This window comes from Anguilla anguilla, chromosome 16, assembly GCF_013347855.1.
Source record: "Anguilla anguilla isolate fAngAng1 chromosome 16, fAngAng1.pri, whole genome shotgun sequence".
Taxonomy (NCBI): domain Eukaryota; kingdom Metazoa; phylum Chordata; class Actinopteri; order Anguilliformes; family Anguillidae; genus Anguilla; species Anguilla anguilla.
Window position 1 is genome coordinate 9,084,574 of NC_049216.1, and position 27,153 is coordinate 9,111,726.

The 27,153-nt window shown below is 48.3% G+C and overlaps 1 protein-coding gene across 3 annotated transcripts; it reads left to right on the plus strand.

The window, feature by feature from the left end:
* The first annotated feature begins 1,630 nt into the window (after positions 1-1,630).
* far1 (fatty acyl CoA reductase 1) lies at positions 1,631-27,152 on the plus strand. 3 transcript variants are annotated; one of them, XM_035396641.1, is made up of 12 exons: positions 1,631-1,788; positions 11,192-11,417; positions 12,001-12,176; positions 13,824-14,003; positions 16,673-16,850; positions 17,829-17,873; positions 18,211-18,338; positions 18,801-18,868; positions 21,021-21,192; positions 24,360-24,489; positions 25,490-25,617; positions 26,963-27,152. In XM_035396641.1, the coding sequence occupies exons 2-12, from the start codon at positions 11,229-11,231 to the stop codon at positions 27,123-27,125; spliced, it is 1,557 nt and encodes a 518-aa protein (XP_035252532.1). In that variant the 5' UTR covers positions 1,631-1,788; positions 11,192-11,228; the 3' UTR covers positions 27,126-27,152. The 3 variants fall into 3 exon arrangements, with proteins under 3 accessions (XP_035252532.1, XP_035252534.1, XP_035252533.1); XM_035396643.1 differs by lacking the exon at positions 21,021-21,192 and adding an exon at positions 21,581-21,752; XM_035396642.1 differs by having other exon boundaries at positions 1,643-1,788; positions 11,195-11,417.
* Position 27,153: the final 1 nt, after the last annotated feature.

Here is a 27,153-nt window from a genome sequence, read left to right on the forward strand (position 1 = left end):
AGAGGTGGGCATGGGGGAACCCAGGGGTGTCTGTGAAGAAGTCCGTGGGGGGGGTGGGGGGTATGTGACCTATATACACCACTAGGTGCTGAGTATCTTTTCTCAAATATACCTCTACAAATTATAGAATAGCGAGGATAAATAGTTAAGATGTGTCTGTTTCAACAATCCTCACATGTGGCTCCAATTATGTAGGTGTAGCAATAAAAACTATAGATTTTGGGAAGCCTGTGGTTTAGCCTATGCCTCTGACTGTTTTTTTCTTATATACAACTCTGGTGCTCATGTTGACAAACATCAATAACAGACTCCAAAGGCAACCAAAAGCCTAGACTCAAGATTAGATACTGAAAGCTCTCTTATACCTGCACTAAAGAACAACTGATCATACCTGATTAATCAGAAACATCTGTGAAGTCATTTGCCTCAAACATTCTTGTGCCTGAAATGCAGGGCTATGTATAAAAAGAGCTGTAATTTCTTCATGAAACCAAAATGTAAATAAATACCTTTAATAAAGGCTGAGAATGTACATGTCAACCACATGTGAATTGTTTGATTACAAATCTAAAATTGTAAAGTACAGTGCCAAGTCAATAAAAAAATAGGTCTTTGCCTCAAACATGATGGAGCTCATTGTGGCTTACACATATCTAAAGTATGGAATGAGAGGTAACTCTCCCTATTTTCTAATCAATTTATTGTGTTGTAGATATGGCCTGTATCTTCAATATGTGCAATTTAATTTGTCTTGTACACAGTTCAGAAATGGGCTGCAATGTGATATAATGTGTTTTTATACAGGTACAGTATGTATATTGTGCATATTCTTAACATTTGAATATATGTATTGTACATATAGATGTATAGTCCCCTATAAGTCCATGTGGGCTAGGGCCCAATGTTGTTTGACACTGAAATAAAGGCAGACAATCCATATATGAGGAATTACCAACAGAGCCATGATATAATGACATGACATTTTAAGATACCTCTATATGTGTTGATTTTTATAGCCACAGCACTGAACCCTGAAGTACTAGAGTATTATAGTATTACAGCCGGTTTTAAGCATAAATGACATAGATGGTCTCCTAGAGCGCCATCCATCCATTGGAGTGCCAAACGAGTCTGCAATTGCACCTCCCACCTTACAGTAGTGTTATAGCATGACATCTCCCCCGACCTATAATACTTTGTATTATAGTAGGCCTATTACAGTTTTACCACCCCCTTGCTTGACCTATAATACTTACATATAATTCAAGTTCAGGGTGAAGTATTTTGAGACCTCAAATACAATCTACAAAATAATACAAGTGCAAGGAAACACACTGAACAGCTTCAGAAAACAGTGTGTTCTGATTTTTGTGCCCCTTTAAGACAGAAAAATTGCACCCCATGGGAGTATGATTTATCGCTCTATATTAATACTTGCATCACTTGTCTCTTTTTACATTTGAATGCAGATGTTGCTATCGTATAAATAGATGCGTACTTTACCTCTGTATTACCAAGATTACAGTAATTTATGATAATTATTAAAACCAAAAAAAGCTGAATTTGTAATGTCATCGAAAACCATATTTCCTTGGGGTATTCTGACGTCATTATGGCTTTAAATCTGTGAATTCATCTGGCAACCCCCTGTTCAACTGCGTTTCCTGTTCAGCTTGGATCAGACTGGCCTGCCCGACGTTGTTGGGCGGTGAGATTATATCGCTGTGCGTGCAGTTTACAATTCGGGAAAGAAGAGAGAAGTAGTCTGGATTAAGACCGATATTCAAGGTAATTATTTGGTAATGCATTTAGTGAGTTTGCAAGGCGCAGCGTTGTTGACGATAGTGGAAGTAGCTAACGCTAGCGAGACAAAATTATTTTCAGGAAGCGGCAATGTTCACTGGCTAGCATCAACTACTCTACGCAGGAGTAGTGTGCTTCGTTATCTGCTAGGTGTTTATAGTGCGACCCCAATTGTATCTAGTTTTATTGTCATCCGAAAGGATAAGAATGGAGTACGGTAGCTGGATGGCTGAATCGATATTTTTGTGGCAGCAGCTATCGATTTTTGTTAACTAACGTAAGCCATCTATCGAGCTTGTTAGCCATTAGCTAGACAGTAACGCGCGACTCACGTCTAGCTTCCTGGGGAAAAAATCACGAGCCAGATGCTTTTCTGACAGATGGCTAGTTTCTGACTTCTAAAGCATAAGTTAAATGTGTTCTCATATTTGCTAACGGTACAGTAACGTTATCTCTTACGTTATCCGTGCTACTAGCTAGCTAGCTAGAGGGTTCTGGAGGGGCGTGCAGCATGTATGAACTTGTGCCAGTTTTCCAGACGTTCACATCTATTTGCCGCGTTACTAAGTTCGGCCCTTGGATGGTTCTGATGTTAGAATCTACCCACGTATCTGGTCGTTTTTACGGCTTCTCAAACGGGTCAATTTCAACTTCTCATCGCTAGTTAACGTTACCCATGAAGTGTCTAGTTGGTGTTCTTCCCAGACGGATCTGGCTTCGGTGCTTATCTAGAAACGCGGCTATATGATATTCATTTCAGAGCACATGGATGTGGTTAGCTGAAAGCTGGCTTCCTAGTTGAAAAAATGAGTCGTACTTAGCGAGTTTATTCAGTCAATGTTTCTGAGTTATGAGTTGAATGTTATCTTGCAGGCTAGCGTGTTGGTCGTGGAGACACTTCTATGTGCGTATTACTTTAAATGAGACTCTCTTGACCACGCTTCCTAGACTGCAGAGCTGGAAGCCAGGAAGACGGAACTGAATAGCACCAGCCAGTTGGCTCCTTTGACTGTTCACTCCAGGTTCAGTCTAAATAAGGGCAGCAACGTTTTTAGCGGCGTTAGCGATATACCTAATGACAACTAGCGTTACCTTTTAAAAACTGCATGGTCTCTGACTGGCTGGCTAGAATGCAGGATCCCTTTCTTGAGAGACAGTGCATTTTCTTGCGGACCTTTTATTTTGAAAGAGAGTTCTCGCTGGCCGCGGCAGAGGAGGACTATTTCTGCACTTGTGTTATCAATGTCTCCAAGTTATGTACGCGTGTCCATATGAGTGTTGAACACCTGCACGTGACTCATCTGTGCACCGTTGGAATAAAACACGTTTACATTCGATTAGTAGCTGGCGTTCTACGGTACATGCAGCTGTGAAGAAACCGTGTTCCTGCGCTTAGCTCGCCAGCAAGTGTGTCGTCGCTGTGCATAAATGCAATAGTAGACAAGGGGAAAGAAATTGCAACTTATTCTGTCATTGTAGATTTTTCTGCTCAAGTTTGTGTACTTATGCCTACACACCCTGGTGTCCTATAAAATGTGTGATTCAACGTAAATTCCCTTTTAAAATAACACTACAGTGAATATGAACAAGACCTGGCAGTCTCTTGCACTTCTTTGAAAGGTTAGAAACATGCCGTCTCCTTCTGGTGCATGGTTGTGTTGGAAATGCTTAGAATGGACATCGTGACCACAAACCCTTTCAGGTTTGTGACCTAAAGAGGTTGCAGGTTCAACTCCCAAGGAGGAGAGTGTCATTCTTCCCTTCAGCCAGGTGCTGCTTAACCTCAGTTACCGTGTAAAAATGAGAAGTTGTGAGTTGCTCTGTATAAGAGTGCCAGCTAAATGTCTGTGCTGGATGTGTTGGAAATTACTGGAATGGGCCTTTTTGATCTCTGCATGTCAGAGAACGAGAGCCCCCGGCTGCTGCATGGAGAGAAACAGGTGATTTCACAACACATAATTTTGTGCCTAAGTTTGCACATGCCCAAGAAGGCAAGTGTAATTATAACGCTCAGGAATTGTTTGCCATTTTTAACAGACGTGCATGCATGTATTTCAGATGAAGCATGTTGGCTAAGGGTTTTTTTTTTTTTTTTTTTATAAACTCGAGAGGTCAAACCATCAAGGTTGTATTTGCATGCCGGTGAGATGGTTCTGGATTTCCATTTAACTAGTGACCTGGCTGGGTATCCGTGTTTAGCCATTAACATCTCCAGGCAGTCTGTTGGTGAACAGGGCTGGCTGCTAAGTGCCTGGCAGGTGGCTGGTGGCTAACTGTGTGCAAAAGTGTCCCCTGTTAGTGTGAATGCATTTCACCCTGATTGGTTCAAATGTCTCACAGGAGTCGGGGGCAAACTGGAAAAGTTTGATTGGAGTCAAATTTAAAATGGTTTTTATTTGATTGTAGTATTATTATTTTATTATTATTATTATTATTATTATTATTTTTAATCCTGTCTGCTGAAAATGCGGATTTACCAGACCAATGGCTAGAATGGAACATGCTGTTTCTCATAATATGAGTTTTAGTGTGGCTGGCACACTAGTCCTGAGCAGCTTAACGCTTTTATGGGAATACAGTTGAAATTCATACCGCAGGACCAGCGAGAATATACAGGACGTGCGACAGCCAGCAGTGCAGTAAACGAGTGTGGCCGCGTGCATAACACTTTTGTGCGCGTAGTCTCGAAATGGTTTCTGTGGAGCTGTCCGCTTTGGAGTCCGCTGTTTGTTACGCAAACTGCATCGCTGCCGGATCCCTTCTGCAGATGTTATCCCGCTCACGCTCGGTCCTCCTTTCGCTGGAGGAATATTGTCGCGATGTAGTCTGTGCTTGGTTTGTACAGTGGTTACTTATTGTAAGAGACAGATGGCTACTGTTTAAGTCCCACCCCCCCCCCCCCCCCATCTTCCCGCCCCCCCCCCCCTTTCCTTTAACCAGCGTCACAAGATGTGGCCTGAGTGCTGTCGCATGACTAACCCATTCACACTGGCCAGCGACTTTCTGTGGCGGCCCCTTGGGTCGCCAGATGGGTCCGGTGCCGCTCCTCCCTCATTCAGCGAGCGCGCCGCAGTCTGTCTCTTAACTTCTGTCATTCAGATAAAAAATTGTAGAATGTTTTGGTCTGATATGAGTTTGGTGCCTGCGTCAAAACAGTTTTCCTTTCGTACACCAGACCAGTCTTCGTGTGGCAGTGTTGGGGGGGGGGAATGGGAGGGAAACGTGGAACGGGTTTCGCCACGAGTGGTGTTGGAACGATCTGTCGACGCCCCTCGCTGCAAGGCTGGGGTGAAATGAATTGCGAGTCCAGCCCTATAGAAGGTGCTGGACTGTTAGCGGGGCTGGCTGCGTTTTCGGCCTAGCGCAGAAGGCTAAGGAGAGGCTAGCCCCCCCACCCCCCCCCCCTGTGTCCCGCCTGGCATTCGGGGGCCCGTTCCGCGCCGAGCGCCGCTGCTCCCGCGCGCCCGATCCCGGGGCGCGTCTGGGTGCGCCGTCGCAGGAGGAGCGCGCTGCGTCCCGGGGCCCGACCGCACGGCGTGCGGCTCCGGGCCCCCCCCCCCGCAGCTGCGTCTCGGCGGGCGTGTTTGTATGCACCGCACTGAGTACCGGGGGGGTGGTGGGGGTACAGGGCACACTCTGTTCTGTTCTCAGTGACTCGCGTGCCCGTTCTCTGAGGAAACCCGCAACCCGTCTGCAAAAACAGCAACGCGCTCGGTGGCTTCGTCCGGCGACGCGCTACTTTCCCGGTCGGCGCTTTTGAGTTCACGGCGGTTTCTTTTTCGTTGTTGCGCACGGAAGTTTGTTGTGTCCTGGCAGACTTTTGCTTCGAAGTCATTTTAGATAACGTTATCACGGTTTGTCAACACAATCCAAATCGAGGTTATCTGTAAAGGCCAGGGAAGAGTTTGGCTGTTCGTTACTCATTTACTAGTGCGATTCATGACCGTATCATTGGGCCGAGGGCCTTTGCAGTGGATGAGTTAAGGTGAAAGTGAAGGTACCTAAGGTACCTGGAGCACTTGACTTTGTTCCGCCGCTGGTGTTGCGGTCACCGAAATCGGCAACATTAAAAACGAACGAACAAAAGGCAGCATTTCTCCTGAGTCAGCAATTTGCAACAAATTGCCGGAACTTGAAACGACTCTTTCCCCCCCACCCCCCGTGCATTTTATTCGGTATTTCACGGCATTAACCTTGGACGAGCACCTTTTTAATGTGCATAAATCGAATTATGATTTAGGACGGCGGTTTGACGTGGTGGTTGGGGAACTGGGGGAAAGAGTGCAAGTGGTTGCAGTCACTCTGGATAATAGCCTCTACTAAATGCCTGATGTGTAATGTAAACGTTATCCTCTTAATGGCAATCGAGACATGGCGGAATGCCTCCCTATTGAGCCGATTGCTGTTCCTCTGCCTTTTAGCATTATAGTGTTTGTGGAGTGCGTACTGCACGCAGCCGTATTTCATCCGAGTGCTTCTGTTCTCTCGCTCGTGTAGAATTGCTTCAGGAGAACCTTGGGGGTGGGAGGGCAAAGCTGTGAATGTCGGGTGCGTTTTTGTGGTCGCTGACAGGAAGTGGATCTGAGGAGGACCTGCAGAGTCTTACCTGACATTAATCGTTAAAGGAACAGCCCCCCCTGTTCCTTTCCTCTCGCGTTCCCTTTGGTTTTTGCCTTAGAGTACCAGGGATGCGACTAACGATAATTTTAATGATCAAAGGACAAACTTTTCTGTGATTTAGAAATCTAATTTAAGCAATACAGTTTTCATAAACAAGTATCACATGAAAATAAAAGAGAAAAATTTAAACGCAGACCATTCTCGACGAGAATGAATTCGGATACACTGTAATCAAGTCATCTGTGTTTGCCTTGAGCTTCAAGGCTGCGAAGGCCGCTTGGTTTCTATGGTGCTTTTGTTGCTTGTTGCTACTTAGTGCTTAGTGCATATCACCTTGTCATAATTTGTGGGCTCCCTACTGTGATAAACATAGGCTTTCTTATACACTTATACAGTTTAATAATCTTCAGGAGAAAGGGTTTAATGGTGCATTTGTTAAACTACTGTAATAAGAGCTGTTCACTTCACTCAAGACTTGAATGTAACTGCGTTGAGAGACTGCAGTTGTGAGAGACTGAGAGTTGATGTCCTGACTAAGTTAAGTTAGCTAAAATATTCTGCCTTCACAGTATGCAAGGCTTGGTTTGTTTGCTCGCTGGCTAACTGCTCCTGCATCACAGTATGCAAGGCTCGGTTTGTTAGCTTGCTGGCTAACTGCTACTGCTTCACAGTATGCAAGGCTTGGTTTGTTAGCTTGCTGGCTAACTGCTGCCGCTTCACAGTATGCAAGGCTCGGTTTGTTAGCTTGCTGGCTAACTGCTGCTGCTTCACAGTATGCGAGGCTTGGTTTGTTAGCTTGCTGACCAACTGCTGCTGCTTCACAGTATAAGAGGCCTGGTGTTCACATTGGCTAGTGCTGATGTAAAACTGCTGATGAAGTCTGGGATAAATAAAAAAAAAAAAAATACCTGTCTGCAGTAAGATTCATAAAAGAACCTCAAGTTGATTGAAGTGTTTAGCTAGCAAGGTTATCAAACATATAAAAAACAACCTTACCTGGAGAATTGTCTTTCCTTTAATATAATTGCCAAACTGAATGGTTTCAGATTTTTTTAGAAAAAATGTAATATTGCACAAAGGGACACTGGGTAAACTAAAAACATTTTTAAACAATTTTATTTAATGAAAAAGTTATCAAACACCCGTCTCACCCATGTGACGAAGCAATTAGTTAAACAGTCAACCAATTAACCAAATTTAATTAATTAGATTCAGTTGACTGAACAGCAGGCTTGATTGCAGCCAGCTCTGTTGAATCTAAACCTCACTCATATTGAACCATATTAACATAGTGAAGTAGTCACCACAAAGTTTCTACAAGCACTCTATGCCACATTCAAAGGAAATGCCAGAAGAGATGGGCGGGGGCGGGGGCGGGGGCGGGGGGCGGGGGGGGGATGTTATGTATTTTTATTACCCAAAAGTTTTTTTTTTTTTTTTTTTAGATTATAAAAAAGGTGAAGCATTTTTTTGTATACAACCTCCAAATGTCAAATTATTTCGATGGAATTTGGGAAACAAATTCTCCCATAGGCTGCCTATATTATTTATTTATTTATTCCCTGCGACCGCAGCTCTATAGCTCTGTCTGTCGGTCTGTCCACAAAGTGTCCCACCCCGTAGCTACCACAGTTTTCGCCCCAGGAGGCTGAAATGTGGCATGGACGTTGGTCATGACCGAAGGTAGAGCGGAGTTATTTTCAAGGCCGATTGACCAAGAGGGGGCGTGGCGATGGGCGTGGCCTATCACAAAAAGGCGCATAACTCCCGAATGGATTCACAGATTTGCACAAGCCAAAGAAGAGGCCACGTGTTTGTGTGAGGGTGTGTGCGTGGATGCATGCATACATGGATGCATGAGCGTGTGCGGTCGCAGCTATTGCAGATTCGCGCTAGTTTATTTTTGATTTGGAAGTCTCGAAAATGCTAACAAACTCAAAGGTACTGCTGTCGCGTCTTCTGCAGCCCATGGTAACCAGGAAATTTCTTGGTGAAATTTGAGGTCAGTGAATTTGTCTCTCAGAAGAAGCTTGCGAATTGAGAAAAGGAAGTGGCGCATCCCAACTAGTAGATCGAATCGTCTGTTCCTCTTGCACAAACGCTCAAATTTCCTAACCGACTTGGAGATACAATCAGTAATGGCGAACGACCTGCCCTGTGGGTTGTTTTAGCTCTTGCCCCACATCCTGTTTCACATCTGTTTGTATCTCAGGCCGAGCACTGCAGTGCTGTGAAACCTCACTGACCAGTGTCTTAATGAACAGGATGTTCACTGCACAGCGTTTAAAAAAAGGCTTGTAGTTTAACTTCAGCCGTAAGGTCAGCTAGCAGCTAAAGTTAAACTACAAAGGGGAGCGGACGCTCGAGTGTTTAGGAGAGGAATGTGTAGTGTTGACTGTGTATGAGAACAAAAACTTGAACTGCCACTAGTGAAATGTGTAAATGTTTAGCAGAATTGGGCAAGATTTAGTAAACTGTTGAAACGTCTGCTCGGAGGTGTAATACTCGCGTCCTGAAGGGCCGGTTTGCATGCAGGTTTCTATGGTTTCGTTTCCAGCGTTTCCCCAAGGCAGGTTAACTTGTAGCCGCTGAAGGGACTCCCAGCTCTTCTGAGTTGTCCAAAGAGTTACCCCATCAACGAGTTCAGTTGATGCTGTTTGTCTGAATCTTAAGTGACTTCAGAGAGTCCATCCTATTGAAGGCCAGAGTCTCTCCACTCTTAATAATATTGTTGAGCTTCAGTTTCCTGAAAGGGGATCAAAGTCGAGGCTGAAAAAATAGCCCTCATGCAGAAACTTTTTATTGTCTGCATCGGAGTGTCAAATTTAGATGAAATGCCCCCTCCCCCCCCCCGGTATTATTTTTTCTAATGTTAGCTATAGCTCTGATGATTAATAATAAATAGGCCAAGTGTTATTCAATGCACGCTAATTACTGCCAATATAAAATCGACATTGAACATGCTTGTCTGCTTGGCTGTTTAATGTTAGTTTGCTGAAGTTAGCCTGCTGTCTGACATTATTTTGCTTAAGATAGGAACTGATGGGTGATAACAAGACAAGACATCCGTCTCTCTGATGAGACCTTAAAGCGAGGTCCTGACTCAGTGTGGTCATTAAAGATCCCATGACACTTATCGCAAAGAGTAGGGGGTTCCCCGGTGTCCTGGCTAAAATCCCAGATCTGGCTCTCGCAAAAAACTTGCCACCTAATCATCCCCTCTTTAATTGGCTAAAAAAAATGTTCTCTCCCTCCAGTGGAGCTGCTCAGTGGCCAACAATAGAGGATTGTGGTTGTGCTGGGCAGCTCCCAGGTGTGAATGTGTATTGTGTGAAGCAGGGCGTTGCTGCAAAAGAGCGTCCGTGCTCAGTGAACCTACCCTGGGTAAATAAAGGTTAAATAAAAAAATAAAAAACAAGGTAACTTCATCTGCTACGTTAATTTATGGTTTCTGTTGATTTTATGGTTATTCTGTAACTTTCCAATTGGGTGAAGCATTCGTTAAAACAAAAACGGTTCTCTTAGTGGTGGATTGGCTTATCTCAGAATATTTCTTCAGATTTCCTCTCCTCTGTCATCAGTTACTATGCGCTGTCACGGGCATTGGGCTTCATTAGCGATGGGCACAAGTATTTGTTAGACCATTATACAGTACCTCAAATAGTCTTGCTTGATTTAAAGGTGCCTTGTCAGAAGTCAAACAAAATGGTGGTAGCATGAATAGGATCTATTGTAACAATGGTTTTTATTCCATCTTGAAAAATTAAAAGAATTAAAAGGATTGATGGCATTCTAATTTGAATGAGAGATTTTTTTTGTTCCCCCATTTGGTATATGTTGACAGGAGCTAGTTCAGGTAATATAAATTCTCTGGAATAAGTCACTTAAATAACATTAGAAATGCCATTGTGAGGCCTATTTTATTTCTACAAGAATTGCTCTAATACTTAGCCTAAGTTTCATGATAGCAGTTGTTTTTTCGGTTGCATTTTTTTCCATTCATAGTTGCAAAAATATGTTTGTAAATTAAGCTTTAATTGTTACATACGAGGTAAAACGTCACCACGCATCCTCATGAAAATCTCTTGGTCTCGAATTGCAAATATCTGCCTTCATGCGTGACACTGGCCCTTCTCTGCTTATTTTTTCTTCCCAGTTAACCACTGATAATTGGAGAATGAGATTTGTGGTTGAAGCGCGCATTAACCAGGAAATGCATCAGTAATATACGCTGCACGCATGATTTGTTTATTTTGTTTATAAAGCTATTGACCGATGCCGTTGTCAAACAAAAGTGCAAGGTGGCCAAAGATCCACCCCTCCCTGTTCCCTCTGTATAAAGTTCACCCGTTTAGTCTTTATAAAGTGCGCACTCCGTTTTATTTGCCTGGACCTGCGACAGCAGGCGCTTGGCAGCGCAGCTGAAAGTTTGGGGGCGTGGGTCGTATCGAGTGAGTCCCAGAATAAGACCGACTTGCTTGTACCTCAAGTGAAGAGCGGCGCTGGCGGTTCCTGGAGCGGCAGATGAGACACCCTGCTTTCAATCGACGGCCAATTTGGGGGCTTCGGACGCGAGGCGCGCGGCCCCCTTCAGACCCGCCAAGCGGCTCGCGTTTCGCCTGACGGCTGAAACGCACCGGGCCCCGGACGGCTGCGGCACCTGGAGCGCGAGACTCCTACCTTTTTAAACGACGAACGGTCTCCTCCTCCTGGCGTGAAGGTTCGTTGTTGTTAATTCCCCCTCCTCCTCCCCCTCCTCCTCCTCCAGCAGGGGGACACATCTGAAGAGGGTCGGAGCAGGCAGGATGGTGACCATTCCGGAGTACTACGAGGGCAAGAGCGTCCTGATCACGGGCGCCACGGGCTTCATGGGCAAGGTGCTGCTGGAGAAGCTGCTCCGCTCCTGCCCCGGCGTGCGGGCCGTCTACGTGCTGGTCCGCCAGAAGGCCGGGCAGGACCCCCACACGCGCGTCGCCGAGATGGTCAACTGCAAGGTACGGGGGGAGGGGGATAGGGTCGCCAGGTCTGCCAGGGGAAGCAGGGGAAGGGGTCGCCAGGTCTGCCAGGGGAAGGGGTCGCCAGGTCTGCCAGGGGAAGGGGTCGCCAGGTCTGCCAGGGGAAGGGGTCGCCAGGTCTGCCAGGGAAGCAGGAGTTTCCGTTTTCAGGTCCCGTGTGGGTTTCGCAAACGTTGCAGCCCCTCGCCTTCATGCGTCTCCGTTCGAGGCTCTTGTGTTCATGGCTGTCTTCCCCCCTCCCCAAAAATACCCTCATTTTGTTGGTTTGAGCCAGCTATTTTCTGTCTGCCAGGCCCAATGTCCAGGCCTGTGTGCAGAATCATGCTTTTTAAAGTGATTTTAGATATTGTTGGCCAGCTGCCCTGGGACTAACTGTGGTGTTCAGTGACTGTTTTTAATTGTACACTATGAATGAATGAATACATGAATCAATGATGCTCCCCTTTAACTTTTTGTTTTACTTGCAGCTTCTAGAATAGTTTTCTGTTTTGTTTTTCCCCCTTTTTTTGATAGCTGAAATATATATATATATATATATTTTTTTTTTTTTGCGTTTCCTCAGCTGTTTGACAGGCTAAGAGACGAGCAGCCGGACTTCGCCGAGAAAATCGTTCCCGTCAGCAGCGACCTGACCCAGCCGGAACTGGACCTGAGCAAGGAGGACCAGGAGACCCTGGCCGACTGCGTGAACATGGTCTTCCACTGCGCCGCCACCATCCGGTTCAACGAGCCTCTCAAGTGAGTAACTCTGCACCGTGTAGTGTGGTGGGTACGACCAATGTTTTGGGCGTGGCGCCTCTGGCTGTCCGTATCTATTGCAATGGGCTGAAGATGTCTGGGGCTGGCTAAGGCAGCTGGAAATTTATCGGTAAGTACACAGAAACTTCCCCAGAAATAATTGCATCCAGGGCATCGGAGAATCGCGTGTTCTGTACCGCGTGCATAGGTCGATCAGACACGCGGGCTAATTCGACTGTTTGGGACTCGTGAAAATGCTAAGAGCCATTGGGCACCAACACAGCGTAAAAACGAGAAACCTATCTCCAGTTATTTTGGTCGCTGGTTGAACCTTTCCCCCTGTCCTCTGGAGGAGCGTTGAAAGAGGACGGTCGCAGCGAACTGGCAGCATAAGCCACCTGAGCTTAGCCACCTGTCCGCTCCGTTTCAGAAAGTTTTTCCAGTTGAGTTCACCCCCGGGGCCTGTGTCAGTCGGTGTTACCAAGGGGACTCAGTCGCCGCCGTTTGGCCGGGGTGAGGTCATGACCGCAGGATACGGCTTCTGCAGGGTTCGGCAACGACGCACCAAGCCCCATAACGAGCCGTAGCGTGCACAGAACCACACAAATGCCATAGTAACCGTGATTAATACACAAGAGAGGAGTGCTGGGGGGGGGGATCTGGTTCAGTCCGGAGAAGTGGATCTTCAATATGTGTCAGATGATTTATTAGGTGCTCTTGGCATAGCAGGTTAATATTTGAGTCCTCTCCATTCCGGAGCTTAGAAACTACGGATCTGCCATGAAAATAAACTCTTTAACTTGGCATTCAAAATGACACCCTTTTTTTGAAGACTTGTATTTTGCCATAGATACGTGTTTATTAAATTAACTTATTCCTGAAGCTAGAAATCCAAAGAGTACCTTGCCAAATGTAGCACAGTTTACGCTCTTTAAAAAATGTTTTTTAAAAGAGCATTTAAGAAGTCAATGTGGAGAAGTGACCTGCCAGAACGGGTAATTCACATGTAGAACCGAAAGCGTCGCCTTCCTGCGCTCTGTTTGCGGAGAGAAGTCAGGTGTTTATGGAGCGAATCGCCTCGCCTTGTGCTCAAGCCTGTTACCAAGCAAAGAGAGCGTGGGTGGGGGGGAGGGGAAACCTTTATCAGGTTTACCACAATAATACGAACACCAGCACAATACCCTTTTCTTCATCGGTTCACTTTCACAGCCCTTATCAAGCCGGAAAAACCTGTTTTTGAACAAGCTGCGAAGAGGACCTAAGTTTACAGTCAACACTTGATTTAATTTGATGTAGTTTCAGTTTGAATCTGTAACTTAATTGTTATCTGTTTGATTGATTTAATGTCTGAATTTGATGCATGTTTTTCCTGAAGTTGAACCTATAAATCGATTCAGGGTTTGTATTGTTTCCATAACAAAGTAAACTTGTCAGCTGTGTTTTGAAGGGGACAAAAATCTATAGAAGTCAAGAAGTCTAGGACTTCGGTTAAAGACTTGAGTTGCAGTTAAGGTCCCATTTGGATCGAGTCCAGGCCTTGAAGAGTCCTGAAGTTGGAACGCGTGTCTCTTTATCTTAATTTTTTTTGGAAAAATGTAAAATCCGGCGTTTGAACTTGCTTCGCTTTTTTGGTCTTTGCGTCTGAAGAGACGCGATCCAGCTGAACGTCCTGGCCACGCAGAAGATGGTGGCGCTGGCGCACAGGATGAAGCAGCTGGAGGTGTTCATCCACGTCTCCACGGCCTACGCCAACTGCGACCGCACGGTCATCGAGGAGCTGGTGTACCCTCCGCCCGTCGACTACAAGAAGCTGATCGACTCCCTGGAGTGAGTATCCCCCCCCAAACCCCCCCCCCGAACGAACGCGAGCGCTACATGGGAGCTTTGAGGCGTAAACGCCCTGTAATACTGTACTCTTCTGACTGCCATTGAGGAATCCTGGGAAAAAGAGACTCGGAATTGGTGATGGGGTGTGCCGCCGACTAAAACCTTTCAAGGTCTTTGGCCCAGCCCAGATACAATTGGCCAGTTGTTGGTCTTTGTGCAGTGGCGGCCGCCTTGATCCGACTGTGTTTAAACCCGACCTCTCTTTCACCTTGAACACTGAGGCTTTTTGTTTAGCGTTTGGAATCGCGTGGTTCGTGGAGGAGCTTGAGAGCCTTTGGAAATTTAGATGTGGGTCAGTGAGAGAATACGCGCGTTGGCAGAGGACCGGATTTTCAACATTCTTCACTTTCTCTCTCTCTCATGCATTATGACTGCCCCGGTCTGTGTGTAGGTAAAGGGCCGTAGCTCTGTGTTCTTACTCCTAACGAGTAAGCCGGTCTTGTTCGCTGTTAGAGTTGCAGAGAAAGTGCTGTAATCCGATGCGTTCGATCTGATCGCTGACGTGAGTCCCAAAGTAATGATGTTATTGTTTACTATGGTTGGAAAACTCAATGAAACATGTAGGTGCATGTCCGATTCTCTCATTATGCTGCAACGGTGTAACTCTTCCTGGTGATGCGCGAATGTTATGTAACCTTAATCTGCAAATGTGATCAAAGATAGGGCGACATAGCTCAGGAGGTAAGAGCGGTTGTCTGGCAGTTGGAGGGTTGCCAGTTTGATCCCCCACCCCGGGCGTGTCGAAGTGTCCCCGAGCAAGACACCTGACCCCTAACTGCTCTGGCGAATGCGAGGCATCAATTGTAAAGCGCTTTGGATAAAAGCGCTATATAAAAGCAGTCCATTTTACCAATTATCAAAGATGAAATGCATATTTGGAATCGGAGTGACAGGTTTTCGAACGCTCTGTTCTGGCAGATTGCCGCTGGGTTTAACGTGTAGTTTCCTTGTAGGCCTTCCTTGTAAGGTGATAGATCGTGATTGACCGCTACGCGGTAGAACCTTCCTTCAGTTTGAATGCCGTCTCCTTTCAGAAGACCGTTCAGCCATCAGCCAGCCATCTTTTTTCCATTCCCGAGCGCTCCGTCGTTTTTATGGGTAATCGATACGGGAGTCTCTTGATGGGCGTTTGGGAGTTGGGGTCAGACTCGTTGATTGCATCGGTGTTTACCTGCTTGGAATGCCAGGGCGGGATGCTATCGTGCTTAACTGCAGCTATCGAGCTGCCGCGGCAGGTTTGCAACGTGAAACTGGTTCATCACATTACAGGCATTTGGCAGACACTCTTATCCAGAGCGACTTACACAGCGTTTTTACATTACACTTATATTGCATCCATTTATACAACTGGATGTATACTGAAGCAATGCAGGTTTGGTACCTTGCTCAAGGGTACGACGACAGTGACCTAACCAAGAATCGAATCTGCAACCTTTAGGTTAGGAGGCCAGCTCCTTACCCATTATACTGCGCTGTTCACCAGACTGGTTTCTGTTGCCCAGCCATGCCCCTTGAGAGCCTGTTCATGTCGTGCTGTGCCCTCGTCTTCCTCCGAAGGGCGTAGGGGGCGTTCGACGGGCAGGCTGGAGGTCAGTCGGCAGGGACAGGCGCGTGAGGAAGGCCTTGTACAGGAGTGCGCCTCGACTTTTCGGTTTCATGGAAAAGCCGGCTGCTGAACCGACCTCTCCGCAGCGACTCGCCCGTCGACTCCCCCGACCGGTAGCGGCGTGCCTTTCCCCGTCGGCCTGCGGGCAAACGCGCGCCCCGTGCGGGTGACTGGACGAGAACCCGCCGAGGTGAAGTGGTGCTTCTGAAATGTCACGGCTGCTGACTCTGGAAACGTCTTCCTGGAACGACCTTCAGATGTGGGCAGAGCTGAGGCTGTTTTGAGAGTTGTTGTTCTTTGGTTAGCAAAGGGTTTTTTTTTTTTTTTTTTTCCTTTATTAAATGAGGGAAAAACCCCAAAACCTGTGTAGTCGTGGTGCTGTTCAGATGTGACTGCACACCGTGGTTGATGTAGAAACTCCAGAGAAAGTCCAGCAGACACTGGACTTTTTTCACGGTTTTGCTTGCGTAGAGGGATGCTTTTGTGATGGCAGTTGATCGTTTTTTATTTTTATTTTTCAGTTGTGTTTGTGGTCTTTGGTACCCACTCTGTTGAAGGAAATGGACCATTTCAGGGCTACCCGACTCTGTTTCTGCCCAATCTGTCGTCCTGTAGGTTTCCTTTTCTACCAATTGGCAGCTTTACAAGACCTCCAGCTGTTGTATTAGGTGTGGCTTTGTTAGGGTTGGAGTGAAAACCTGCATGACGGTAGATCTCCAGGAACAGGGTTGGGCAGCCCTGAAATAGACGCTAGTCATTATTGTGGTTGCATATGATGCCATTAGTTGCTGATGTAGGATTTGATTCCCCAGCCCAAATCTTTGCTCCTGCTTTTTAGAGAGGTAGCGCAATACTGATCTAGGATCAGTCGTAATGCGCATGGTGCAACTAGACCAAAGTGGAGAAGTGTCTTTCCATCAGGCCTGGATGGAAACATTTTGGTGCGTTTTGCGGAGGGGGGGGGTATGATGCTGTAAACTGATGTAGAAATGTCTTGGGACAGGTGGATGGATGAGAAGCTGGTGAATCTGATCACACCGAAGCTCATCGGGGACCGGCCCAACACGTACACGTACACCAAGGCGCTGGCCGAGTACCTCGTCCAGCAGGAGTGCGGGAACCTGAACGTGGCCATCGTCCGGCCCTCCATCGTGGGCGCCAGCTGGAAGGAGCCCTTTCCGGTGAGTTCCGCGCCTCCCACCCCCGAGCTCGTCGTCTTTGTGCGGCTTGTTTGGAGTCGCTTTTGAGTTTCGGCAGAACGCGTTGAGCGCTTGCCGTCAGCCGCCTTCCAGCCATCGCAACGCAGTCTGCGGGTCAGGTTGGCGCAGACGTGGGTCTGAGGAAGACCCTCGGTGAGCAGTTTTAAAAGAGCGGGTTTGCACGGACCCGGTTGACCGGCGTCGGTCGCTAGTTGTCGATGCCTGGGCGATGCTAACGGCGGCTGTGCGTTGCTCTGCGGCGCCGTTGGCCCACCGTTCACGGCCTGGATTTGAAACCGCGCCCTGGGGCCCAACCGTGCTCTGGAACAGTGCCTTTAAAAGGGATGGGCCACCCAGTACATTCAGCCTTAGGCACCTAAGGCCAGTCTAGTCTCCCTGATCCCCATTGGTCCAGTAAGGGCTACGGTTGTGGTCAGTAGCGCAGTTATCAGGAAGTCAGTCATCGAAATACGGAAGTTAGCCGTATCACCTTAACTGGGGTCCGAAGACACCACCAGAGAGACTTGGCCAGCGCCAGCACCAGCAGAATGGGCCAGTAGCCTTTAGGCACGGGGGCTTTAGGCACAAACCCATTCCAGCTTTTAGCTCACCCCGGGCGACCCAGCAGCGGACACGGAGCTCCCCTGTGTAGCCAGTCGGGTTAAGCGAGGCGATCGGGTGGCGGAGAGGGAGAGCCGTCCGCGCCGTGACCTCATCGGGAATCCGATCCGGCCGAACGGTCGGCGGGTCGTTTTGTCGTCAGTTGTCGCCGTTAACCCGCCGTGACGTTCGCCCGCCGGACGCCCCCTCCCCCCCCCGCCCCCTCCCGTCTGGAAACAGGATCCCTGCGCGAACATGGAAAGTTCCTCCCGGCGGGAAAGGAGAGCCGCTCTTTTTGTCTCCTTCGCGGTGCGCGCGAGGAGCGGGCCTCTGACCGCGTTTCCTCTTCCTGTCTTTCAGGGCTGGATCGACAACTTCAACGGGCCGAGCGGGATCTTCATCGCCGTAAGTTTCAATTCAGACGAATGGGAACCGTTGGTTTTAACACGCCTCACTCCCGCACGCACAACGTCTCAAGCGCACACTCCCACTCGCATTTTCACTTGCATACTCGCATACTTACTCACTCGCTCATTCTCACTCTTTATCTCTTTCTCACAGTCACACACTTTCTCACATACTCACACACACACGCACACACACACACTCTCTCACACACACACACACACACACACACACATACTCTCACACACACTCGCTGGCTGGCTGGCTGGCTGACTGACTGACTCTGCAGTGTGCCTGGTCCCTGATTGGCCCGTTGTCTCCCCGCTGGTTTTTGCAGGCGGGGAAGGGGATCCTCCGCACCATGAGAGCCTCCAACAGCGCGGTGGCCGACCTGGTGCCGGTGGACGTGGTCATCAACACCACGCTGGCGGCGGCCTGGTACTCCGGGTCCCAGCGATACGCCAGGTCTGTCCCGCAGGCGCTCGCGCCAGACCTGGGTCAATTAACGCATTCGTTTCGCATTCGTTTCGCATTCAAATGCTTCCCTATTGCTTTCGCTGATTTTGTCTGGTGTATTGGAACCAATGAAACGCTCTCAAAAAGTGCAAGCCCCGCCTTCTGGTCATATTGGCAGGCTCAATTACACCAGGCAAGATCAACAGAGCACAGAAAAGTATTTGAATCCAAAACAAATAAGTGTTTGACCCAGGTCTGAAACACACACACATCTCATTTACTTTATAGCACATTTTACTGTTTGTGGAGGTGATGGACAGTTTAAATGAAGTATTGGTATTGCGTAGTGTTATTTACATATTTTTAAAAATGTAAAATTGTTTATTACATACATTGTTTTTAAATTCTTAATTTTAATCTAGCTTTTTCTTGTTTGTTTTTTGTGTTTGTTTGTTTGTTTTGTATTTGTAGGCCTAAAAGCATTTTGGTGTACAACTGCACAACCGGTGGCATCAACCCCTTTCACTGGGGAGAAGTCGGTAGGGATCATGTCTTCCATGCTCAGAATCCACATTTTACAGTCTTGAATTTTAAAAACCCAGTTTGTTTTTGGTGCGTTTTTAACTGCAAGGTCCTGAGTGACTAACCCAGCCCTCCTCTCAGGGCTCAATAATGTACCCGTGGCCACATTGAAGGCCCCGCCCATTCCTGGCCCCTCCCCCCGCCCGCGGGACGGCGAGTGCAGGCGGGCGGGAGTCCTCTGACCTCGCCCCCGTGCCCCCGGCGTCCCCTCATAGGCTGTTCCAACGCCCGTTTTGATTGGCTCCTGGGAGATTGTGCCCTGTCCCCCGAAATACATCTTAGTGAAACTGCTTTGTGTGTGGTGGACTCCATTAAGGCCAGACCTGGGTCCAATACGTATTTGCTTTGGATTCAAATACTTTTCTACACTTTACTGATCTTGTCTGGTGTATTGGAACCAATGAAATACACTCAAAAAAGTGCAAACCCTGCCTTCTGGTCATATTGGCTGGCTCAGCTGCACCAGGCAAGATCAATAGAGCACTGAAAAGTATTTGAATCCAAAACAAATGCGTATTTGACCCAGTTCTGATTTAAGGCTATCTTTTCATTCAAATGAGTAGGTGTGAGTGTGCGTGAGTGCCTAGGTGGACAGAGCAAGATCTTTAAAGCCTACTAGAGCCTGTCCGTCATCTGTTCCTTCAGTGGCCTATGACATGCAATGGCCCCATACATCCCTGCATCATGTGGCAGCTTACGGCGCATTTAAAACGTTTTAACTAGGGATGTGAACCACGCTAGTTGCTGTCTATAACGGACTAATCAGGTTTTTTGTTTACCATTTTATGTTGGATACTGCTTATAAAAACATGCCAGAACCTGAACCAGCACAGGTCACAAGATTAAAACATCTGAAAAGTAAAACACAAGCATCGCTAATATTTTTTTTTCTAGAACGATTATATGCTGCTTCGCTCACTGCAGTGGTTAACGGCAGCAAGTTACTTAAAACAAACAAAACTATTTTCGATTATTTTATTTAACAGGTGTGCTTGTGACCTGCAAATCGAGGCGTCGCCTTATTTGTTCTCATCCCTAGTTTTGACACGTTTGTCTGCGCGGCGCCGCCATTTTGTTTCACGGCTGCAGTCGAGGCTTGGCCGGCCCAGCAGTGATCGCACTGTCCCCTCGACCTCACGCCTTTGCTTCTTTCCACGGGTCACGCACGCCCCCCCCTTTAACGGGTGGGGTTGCCACGGGTCACGCATGCCCCCCCCTTTAACGGGTGGGGTTGCCACGGGTCACGCACGCCCTCCCGCTAGCTGGGAGGGTTGCCACGGGTTACGCACGCCCTCCCCGCTAACAGGGAGCGGCTGACACGGGTGCGCTGGCCACGCCTCTCTCCCTAAACGTTTTCCGAGGCTCGTTCACTGACGTCTTCGACTGCTTCATGAAGTGCTGGGGGTTTTGCATGCAGCCACCTTCTGGGGTGTGTACACTTCCAGCCCCCCCCCCCCCCCCCCCCGAAAACTACTAACTGCCCGGGGACGCCGTGTGCCAGAAAGCGATTTAGTTTCCCCTCGCGGGTCACTCGCCACTAGCCAGCGGCGCTGAAACTTATGAGCTGAGGGTAAACCTGACCCTTCGACTGCCGTGGTTACGAAGGCCTGCTGGGGCGGGGCGGGGCGGGGCTGGGGCGGGGCTACTGGACAAGGTCTGCTGCAGAGCGGATGCGTGTTCAGCAGCGCCTCGAACCCCTTCCGGAACCCGCCCGGACGCTTCCACGTCTACGGACGTCGTCTTTTAAACGGCACATCGGGGTCGCCCTCTGGGAAGAAGTGTCATTTGATTCGACCTCCTCGTTGAAAGTGTATTTGCAATCGAGACAAATGCGCGCTTTAGAGAAGAGAATTACCGGTAAGCGTTAAGCCTTACAAGGCTAAACCCAGCGAATGATGATTGTTTTTTTGTTTTTTTTTTAACTAAGCACACTAGAGTAGATGCCCATTACAAGGGTGAGCGCTAAATTCTTGGAAACGGCCAACAAATGATTTCACTGGGTTTGTTTTTTTGTTTTTGTTTTTTTTGGAGAACCGTGCCATATGATCTTGTGTTCCTCTTTTTTTAACTCTGCAATCTTCACCCTGTTGCAACACTTTTGTCTCTTAGAGTACCATGTAATATCCACTTTCAAGAGGAACCCCCTTGAGCAGGCCTTCAGACGGCCCAATGTTAATCTCACATCCAATCACCTTATCAATCAGTACTGGATTGCTGTAAGCCACAAGGCGCCAGCAATCCTTTATGATCTCTACCTCAGGATAACAGGAAGACCGCCAAGGTAAACGTCCCCCCCCCTCCCTCCCCCTCGCTGTCACTCGCACGCTTTCACCCGTAGCCACTCCCCCCCCCACCCCACCCCCCCTACCCCTCCTCCTCTTCCTCCTCCTCCTCCTCCTCGGACCAGCGCCAGAACCACGCGTTTGTCCTCTCGCTTCATGGGTAAGGCCGCACAACCCCCCCCCCCGTCCTGCCCGTCCTGCCCGAACTAATCTACGAGGGGTTTTGCGGTCTCGCCCCCCCCCCACCACCCCCAAACTCCCCCTCCTCCCTCCTCCCTCCTCCCCTCCCCTGCTCCCGGCCCGTGGTTGTGTCTGTTCTGTGTTTGTCTGTCCTGTTAAAGGGTACCCCCCGCCCCCCCCTCCCCTGTGGTTGTATTCTCTCTGCAGAGTATTGTATAAACATGACCTTCAAGACCAACCCCTTAGAACAGGCTTTCAGGCGCCCCAACGTAAACCTGCGGTCCAACCCCTTTACCAATCAGTACTGGACCACAGTGAGTCACACACTGCCCGCGCTCCTGTATGACGGGTATCTCAGGTTGACGGGTCAGAAGCCCCGGTAAGGTCCCCCACGCCCCCCGCCACCCCCCACCCCCCCACCCCCACCCCCCTCTCCGCCCACCTCCACCCGGGTGCTGGTGTTTCTGTGGTGTGGCTGGCAGCAGGAGCTGGACCCAAAGCCCCGCCCCATCCCTGGCTGTTTTTTTGTTTTTTTTTGCTCGACTTCATGGCATCGGACTTGGCACGGTCTTGTTTAATTTTTTAATTTTTTAATTTTTTTTACCTGCTGTTAACTCGTGCGACCTGAGATGCATGGGAATGGTCTGGCTTCCTAAAAATAAGCATGCCGTAGCCACCCCCCCCCCCCCCCCCCCCCCCCGCGCCCCCCCCTCGCCCAGCATTACTGCGCTCTCTATTTATTTGCCCAGCTACCTGAGAACATAACTGCTGGCGATGTTCCACTGATCAAATTTGGCAATAAAGTGCAGTAAAAAGAAGACTCCTGTTTTTTTTTTTTTTTTTGTTTGGGTAATTCTTTCAAAATTTTTATTTGTGTTTCCGTTCGGGGAAAAGTTTCCCTTTTTGAAATTATTTTTGGTGGCTGCCGTTTGAAGCCATTCCTCTCCTCAGTCCACCTGCCCCGCCCCGCCCCGCCCCGCCCCCCCCGTGCCATCAAGTCTTCAGAAGATGCCTGGGAACTCTGTTGCTGTGTCGATTCTCCTCTTCATCGAGCACTCGATTGGGAGGGATGCACTGCCACTTACTCGCCCGGGTTCGACTGACACCGGTTACCATACACCTCCTCCGATCGTCTGGGCTCCCGACCCACGAGCATGTGAACTGGGCCCTGACCCAATACCAGATTCCCTTTATGTGCAGAGCCACAACGAGACTCCTTCCCTTTTAAATTGAGGAGGAAGTTAACTGAGGAAATGATTGCAACAGTTCTGCCAAAGTTGCGTATCAGACGTTAACGGTGGTACATGGACTGTCCACCTGTAACCGACTGGCTACTGTAGCATTTTTAAAAAATAAATAAGAAGTCTTATTTTCCCTCTATAGCGTAACAGGGCAGTGAGGTTTTATTCCACCGAGTATGCTTCCCAAGATATAAACGATAAGATCGTAGCTTTCTTTCGTACTTTTTGAAGGCTCTGGTATGGGTCGTGCAGGTGTTTGGTAGCAGGTGTTTGGTAACTGAGGTTGAGCGGTACCTGCCAATCACGGTGGATGTTAACCCACAGGCCATTTCAGGAGGAACAGCAGCGGTGTAGCACGTTGTCATGGCGAAAGTAATGGATGACACTTCACGGACAGAGAGGATTCTCTTGCATAGCTTCTGAGGGGAGGGGCAGGACATTTCCACCCCCCCCCCCCCCCTTCTCTTCTGTTGTGGCCTGAAATGAAATGATTTCCTTTCAAGACTCCGTATTTTTTTATTTTTTTTTATTTGTTTGTTTTTTTTTTTGATCACAAAAGGATGGTCCATTTTGCTCACCCCCCGTTTTTGTTTGAGATTTTTTTTTAAATTTAATTTTTTGGCCCTTTCCTTGGAGAGAAACTGAGCAGAGAATACCATTGGAGTTTTCACCTCCGATTTGGATTTGGCAGATCTTCTCATGAGAAGTTAAAAATAATGAAATCTCCACTTGGTCATGTTCATGTTCACAAAGCACACTCCAAGCAGCCTTAGATTGTGCAGTCTTTGGGGTTTATCACAAGCTGCATATTGAACATTAACGTTGTTAAGATTCCAAATTTTTTCTTATGCCACCTTTAATATTAATATTGCAAGAAAATGGCTGCACGCACTTTGAACTGCTCTGGTTTCTACCCAAGTTTGATTAACCAGCCCTGGCCTGATTGATTTCAGACATTACTAATCCCTGCATAAGTATGGGGAAATCGAGTCACTGTCAGCGGCAGGAATGCGTACATCTCTCCCCCGTGAATGCACTGTGCACCAAGCTCAACCCGCTCGCTGTTCTTGTGCTCTTGCAAACCAGTCCAGCATTGAAATTCAGTCGTAGTCACTTTTGTCGAGGTAAATTTGTGAAAAATGCCAAGTCATTGGATTTGTCAGTTGGGTATTAATCTAACTCTCTCTAATACAGTGCAATAGCTTTTACGTATTAGCGATATCTGTAATCGTGTACTTTTAATACACTGGAAATTATTCTTATCCATTACTGGTATTGCATTTCTTGCTTTGATTTAGCCCCCTCCCCCCCCCCCCCCCCCCCCCCACCACCCTACCCATTCAGGGTCAAATTTTGCACTGCAAAAGAAGAGCAGTAGAAACGGGGAATTCCCCTTTGATCCGGCCGCTTCGTGTCTAATGGAGAGATTGCAGTCACCCCCTATGTGAGGGCCCTGTTGTTATGTTATGTAATGTCATGTAATGACGGTAAACATCAGCCACTATATCTGGCCCGGCCAGTTATAGCGGCTGCCGGCAGAATGAGTCGCTGGTGATAAAATGGCGGCTCAGACCCCAGTATGCTGGCGACTGGTTTCCAGTGCCGTTGAGTTGAGCTGTTTGTTTTGTTCTGCGGCGAGGGGGTGCGGCTCTGTCGGTTCCGCCCCCCCTCCTCCCCACCGCCCGTTTTCTGACGCCTGTCCTCCCCCCCATCCCCCCCCTTCCTCCGTTGCCGTGCCGACGCAGGATGATGAAGACCATCACCAGGCTGCACAAGGCCATGATGGTGCTGGAGTACTTCACCAGCCACTCCTGGGTGTGGAACACGGACAACGTGACCATGCTCATGAGCCAGATGAGCCCCGAGGACAAGAAGGTAACATTGCCCCCCCCCCCCCCCCCCCCCCCACCAACCGAAATGGCTCACAGACACACACAACCCCCCCCCCCCCCCAATGGTCTCCTTTTCCAGCCGCTCGCCTGTCTAATGCGCGCTAAGCCATGCAGCAGAAATGGGACATCGAGTCCTCTTTCAGCGGCTAAAATAACTAGCATCCACCCCGTGATCAAGCGAAAGATAAATCTCATTTCGTAGGAGCCCTTCCTTCATTATCATTTAAATGGCCCTAGGAGGTCAGTCCCTTTCGAATTAACATTTGTCTTCCGGCTGATCTCTGTGCACCTCCGGACGGGTCACGGACGGTTCTCGGAGCGGTGCGACCATAATGGAGCTTATGAAAAACGCTGCCAAGTCTTGCTATTGGTCGGCAGGTTGCCAGGTCTGTCGCTATTGGCTGTATTTGCTGCTGAGTCCGTCACGCCGAGGCACCGCCGCGCGGGGTTTCTGCGCGGAGAACCGCCCCCTCGTCCGCCCAACGACGGCCGTGCCGCTACACGCCACGCCACGCTACGCCGTGCGTGATTGGATGACCGAGAGCTCGCCTAACAACGGATAAATTCAGAGAGCAGGCGCTCGGGGGGGGGGGGGGGGCTGGTTAGACGAGTGAATGGAGTCATTGTGTCCCAGAGCCCCAGCTCTGTTCAAATTCCACGCAAGGTCCAGATGAGCATACGTGCATAATTTTTTAAAAAATTAATTAAATGTGATTCACCAAGAACAAATGGGCCTCTTTGTGTCAGACTGTAGGGAAAACCCACGTATAATGTACACTGCAACAAAAAAACAAAAAAAAAAAAATGACGGAAGCTTCCGGAACTTCATGACTAGGGATTGGCTAGATGCAGTAGATGACCCACTCGCACATTCGGAGGAAAGCTCTCTGGAAATCCGTGGCAGCCGTGAGCGTGGGCGTGGGCGTGAGCGTGAGCGTGGGTGGATCCCGGTAAAGGGTCTGAATTCCCTCCGTGTTTTCCAGATGTTTAACTTCGACGTGCGGCAGCTGCACTGGGCCGAGTACATGGAGAACTACTGCATGGGGACGAAGAAGTACGTGCTGAACGAGGAGCTGTCGGGCCTCCCGGCTGCCAGGAAGCACCTCAACAAGTAAGAGGCCGTCGAGGGGGAGGGGGGTGGGGCAGGGGGAGGAGCTTGGCTGGAGATGGGTGGTTGCCATGCTCGCCTCTGCCTTCTTTGAAACTGCTGTGACCTAAATCTATGTGCGTTTGAAAATGCATGTAAAGACGCTTACGGAAGACGTTTCCATTTGAAATACTTTATTATTCATGCAGTCATTTTAAGCAGGTACAGACCTCATGTTAACCACAAATGTTTATCAATACCATTATTATATTCATGTATTATGCATTAATATTATATGCTATTGATTTTAACTACATTAACTACCGTGAATAACCGTTAATTTTTCATTAGCTTTTTCAGGCTTCAATTTCAAGTTTGCCTTTATTTCATTTTAAGAGCAGGCTTGGTAGTTTTAGTTTAGTTTCCTTTTTTTTCCAAAAACTCCCGTTTTAATTTTTATTTCATTTCAGGATAAAGTTTCTTCCTCGTACATTTAGTCTTATTTTACGATGATAACCTTGTTGGCAACGCATGTAATTCATTTTGTTCATTGACGAAAGTCATTTATGATGATTGATATCGATATGTGAAGATGCGCATACGTGCAGCCGGTGGTGTGCCTGTTGCGTTTGGATTGCTTGGCCGTGTTTGGGTCATCGTGCCTTCGGGGCGAGAGAGCGCGTCGTTAGGGGCCGCGCGCGTACGCGGCGGTGAGCGATGGTGAACGGCTGATGTTTGCACACGACTCTGCAGCCGGCGTCCATTTTATGGGATTGCCGGAGTTGTTCATTTATGCAAATGGACGTGGACGGGCACCCGCGGTCAGTTTGAGCGATTTGCACTCGTCCGCTGCTACACCTTGATTACGCACTGAAAGCGTTCGTTTTTGCGCGGTTTCTCGTAGCAACGTTTATTAAGAACGAAAGTAAGAAGAATTTTAGAAAAGTTCCGTAAATGAGTTCTTACATGTTGTTAAAATTATGTTATTAAAATTCATTGTAAATGTTAAATGCATGCACGCACACAAATGTATAAAACAAAATCCATGGACAACTGACATTTGGTGACCTTTAATCCAACCCTACACACTGCTGAGTTCCCATGTTCCAATACTGGCTGTTAACTGGATTTACAGTAGTGAGTCAGTGTGCCTCAGACTCTTAAGACCGTCTGTGCCTCCTCTCTGTCTGTCTCACACACACACACACACACACACACACACACACACACGCTCAAAGCCTCCGTACGTCCGATAAAGGCTTGGGACATTAACTCAGCATTCCATGGTTTTGGTTCAGGCCTTATGTGCGTTGCCGTGGATACAGGCGACCGCTACCGATGGGTGACGCGTTCCTCCCTCCTTCCTCAGGTTGAGAAACATCCGCTACGCGTTCAACACCATCCTGGTGGTGCTGGTGTGGCGGGTGTTCATCGCCCGCTCTCAGATGGCCCGCAACATCTGGTACTTCGTGGTCAGCCTGTGCTTCAAGTTCCTGTCCTACTTCCGAGCGTCCAGCACCATGAGGTACTGAGGCCGGCGCGGGAGGCTGCCCCCCCCCC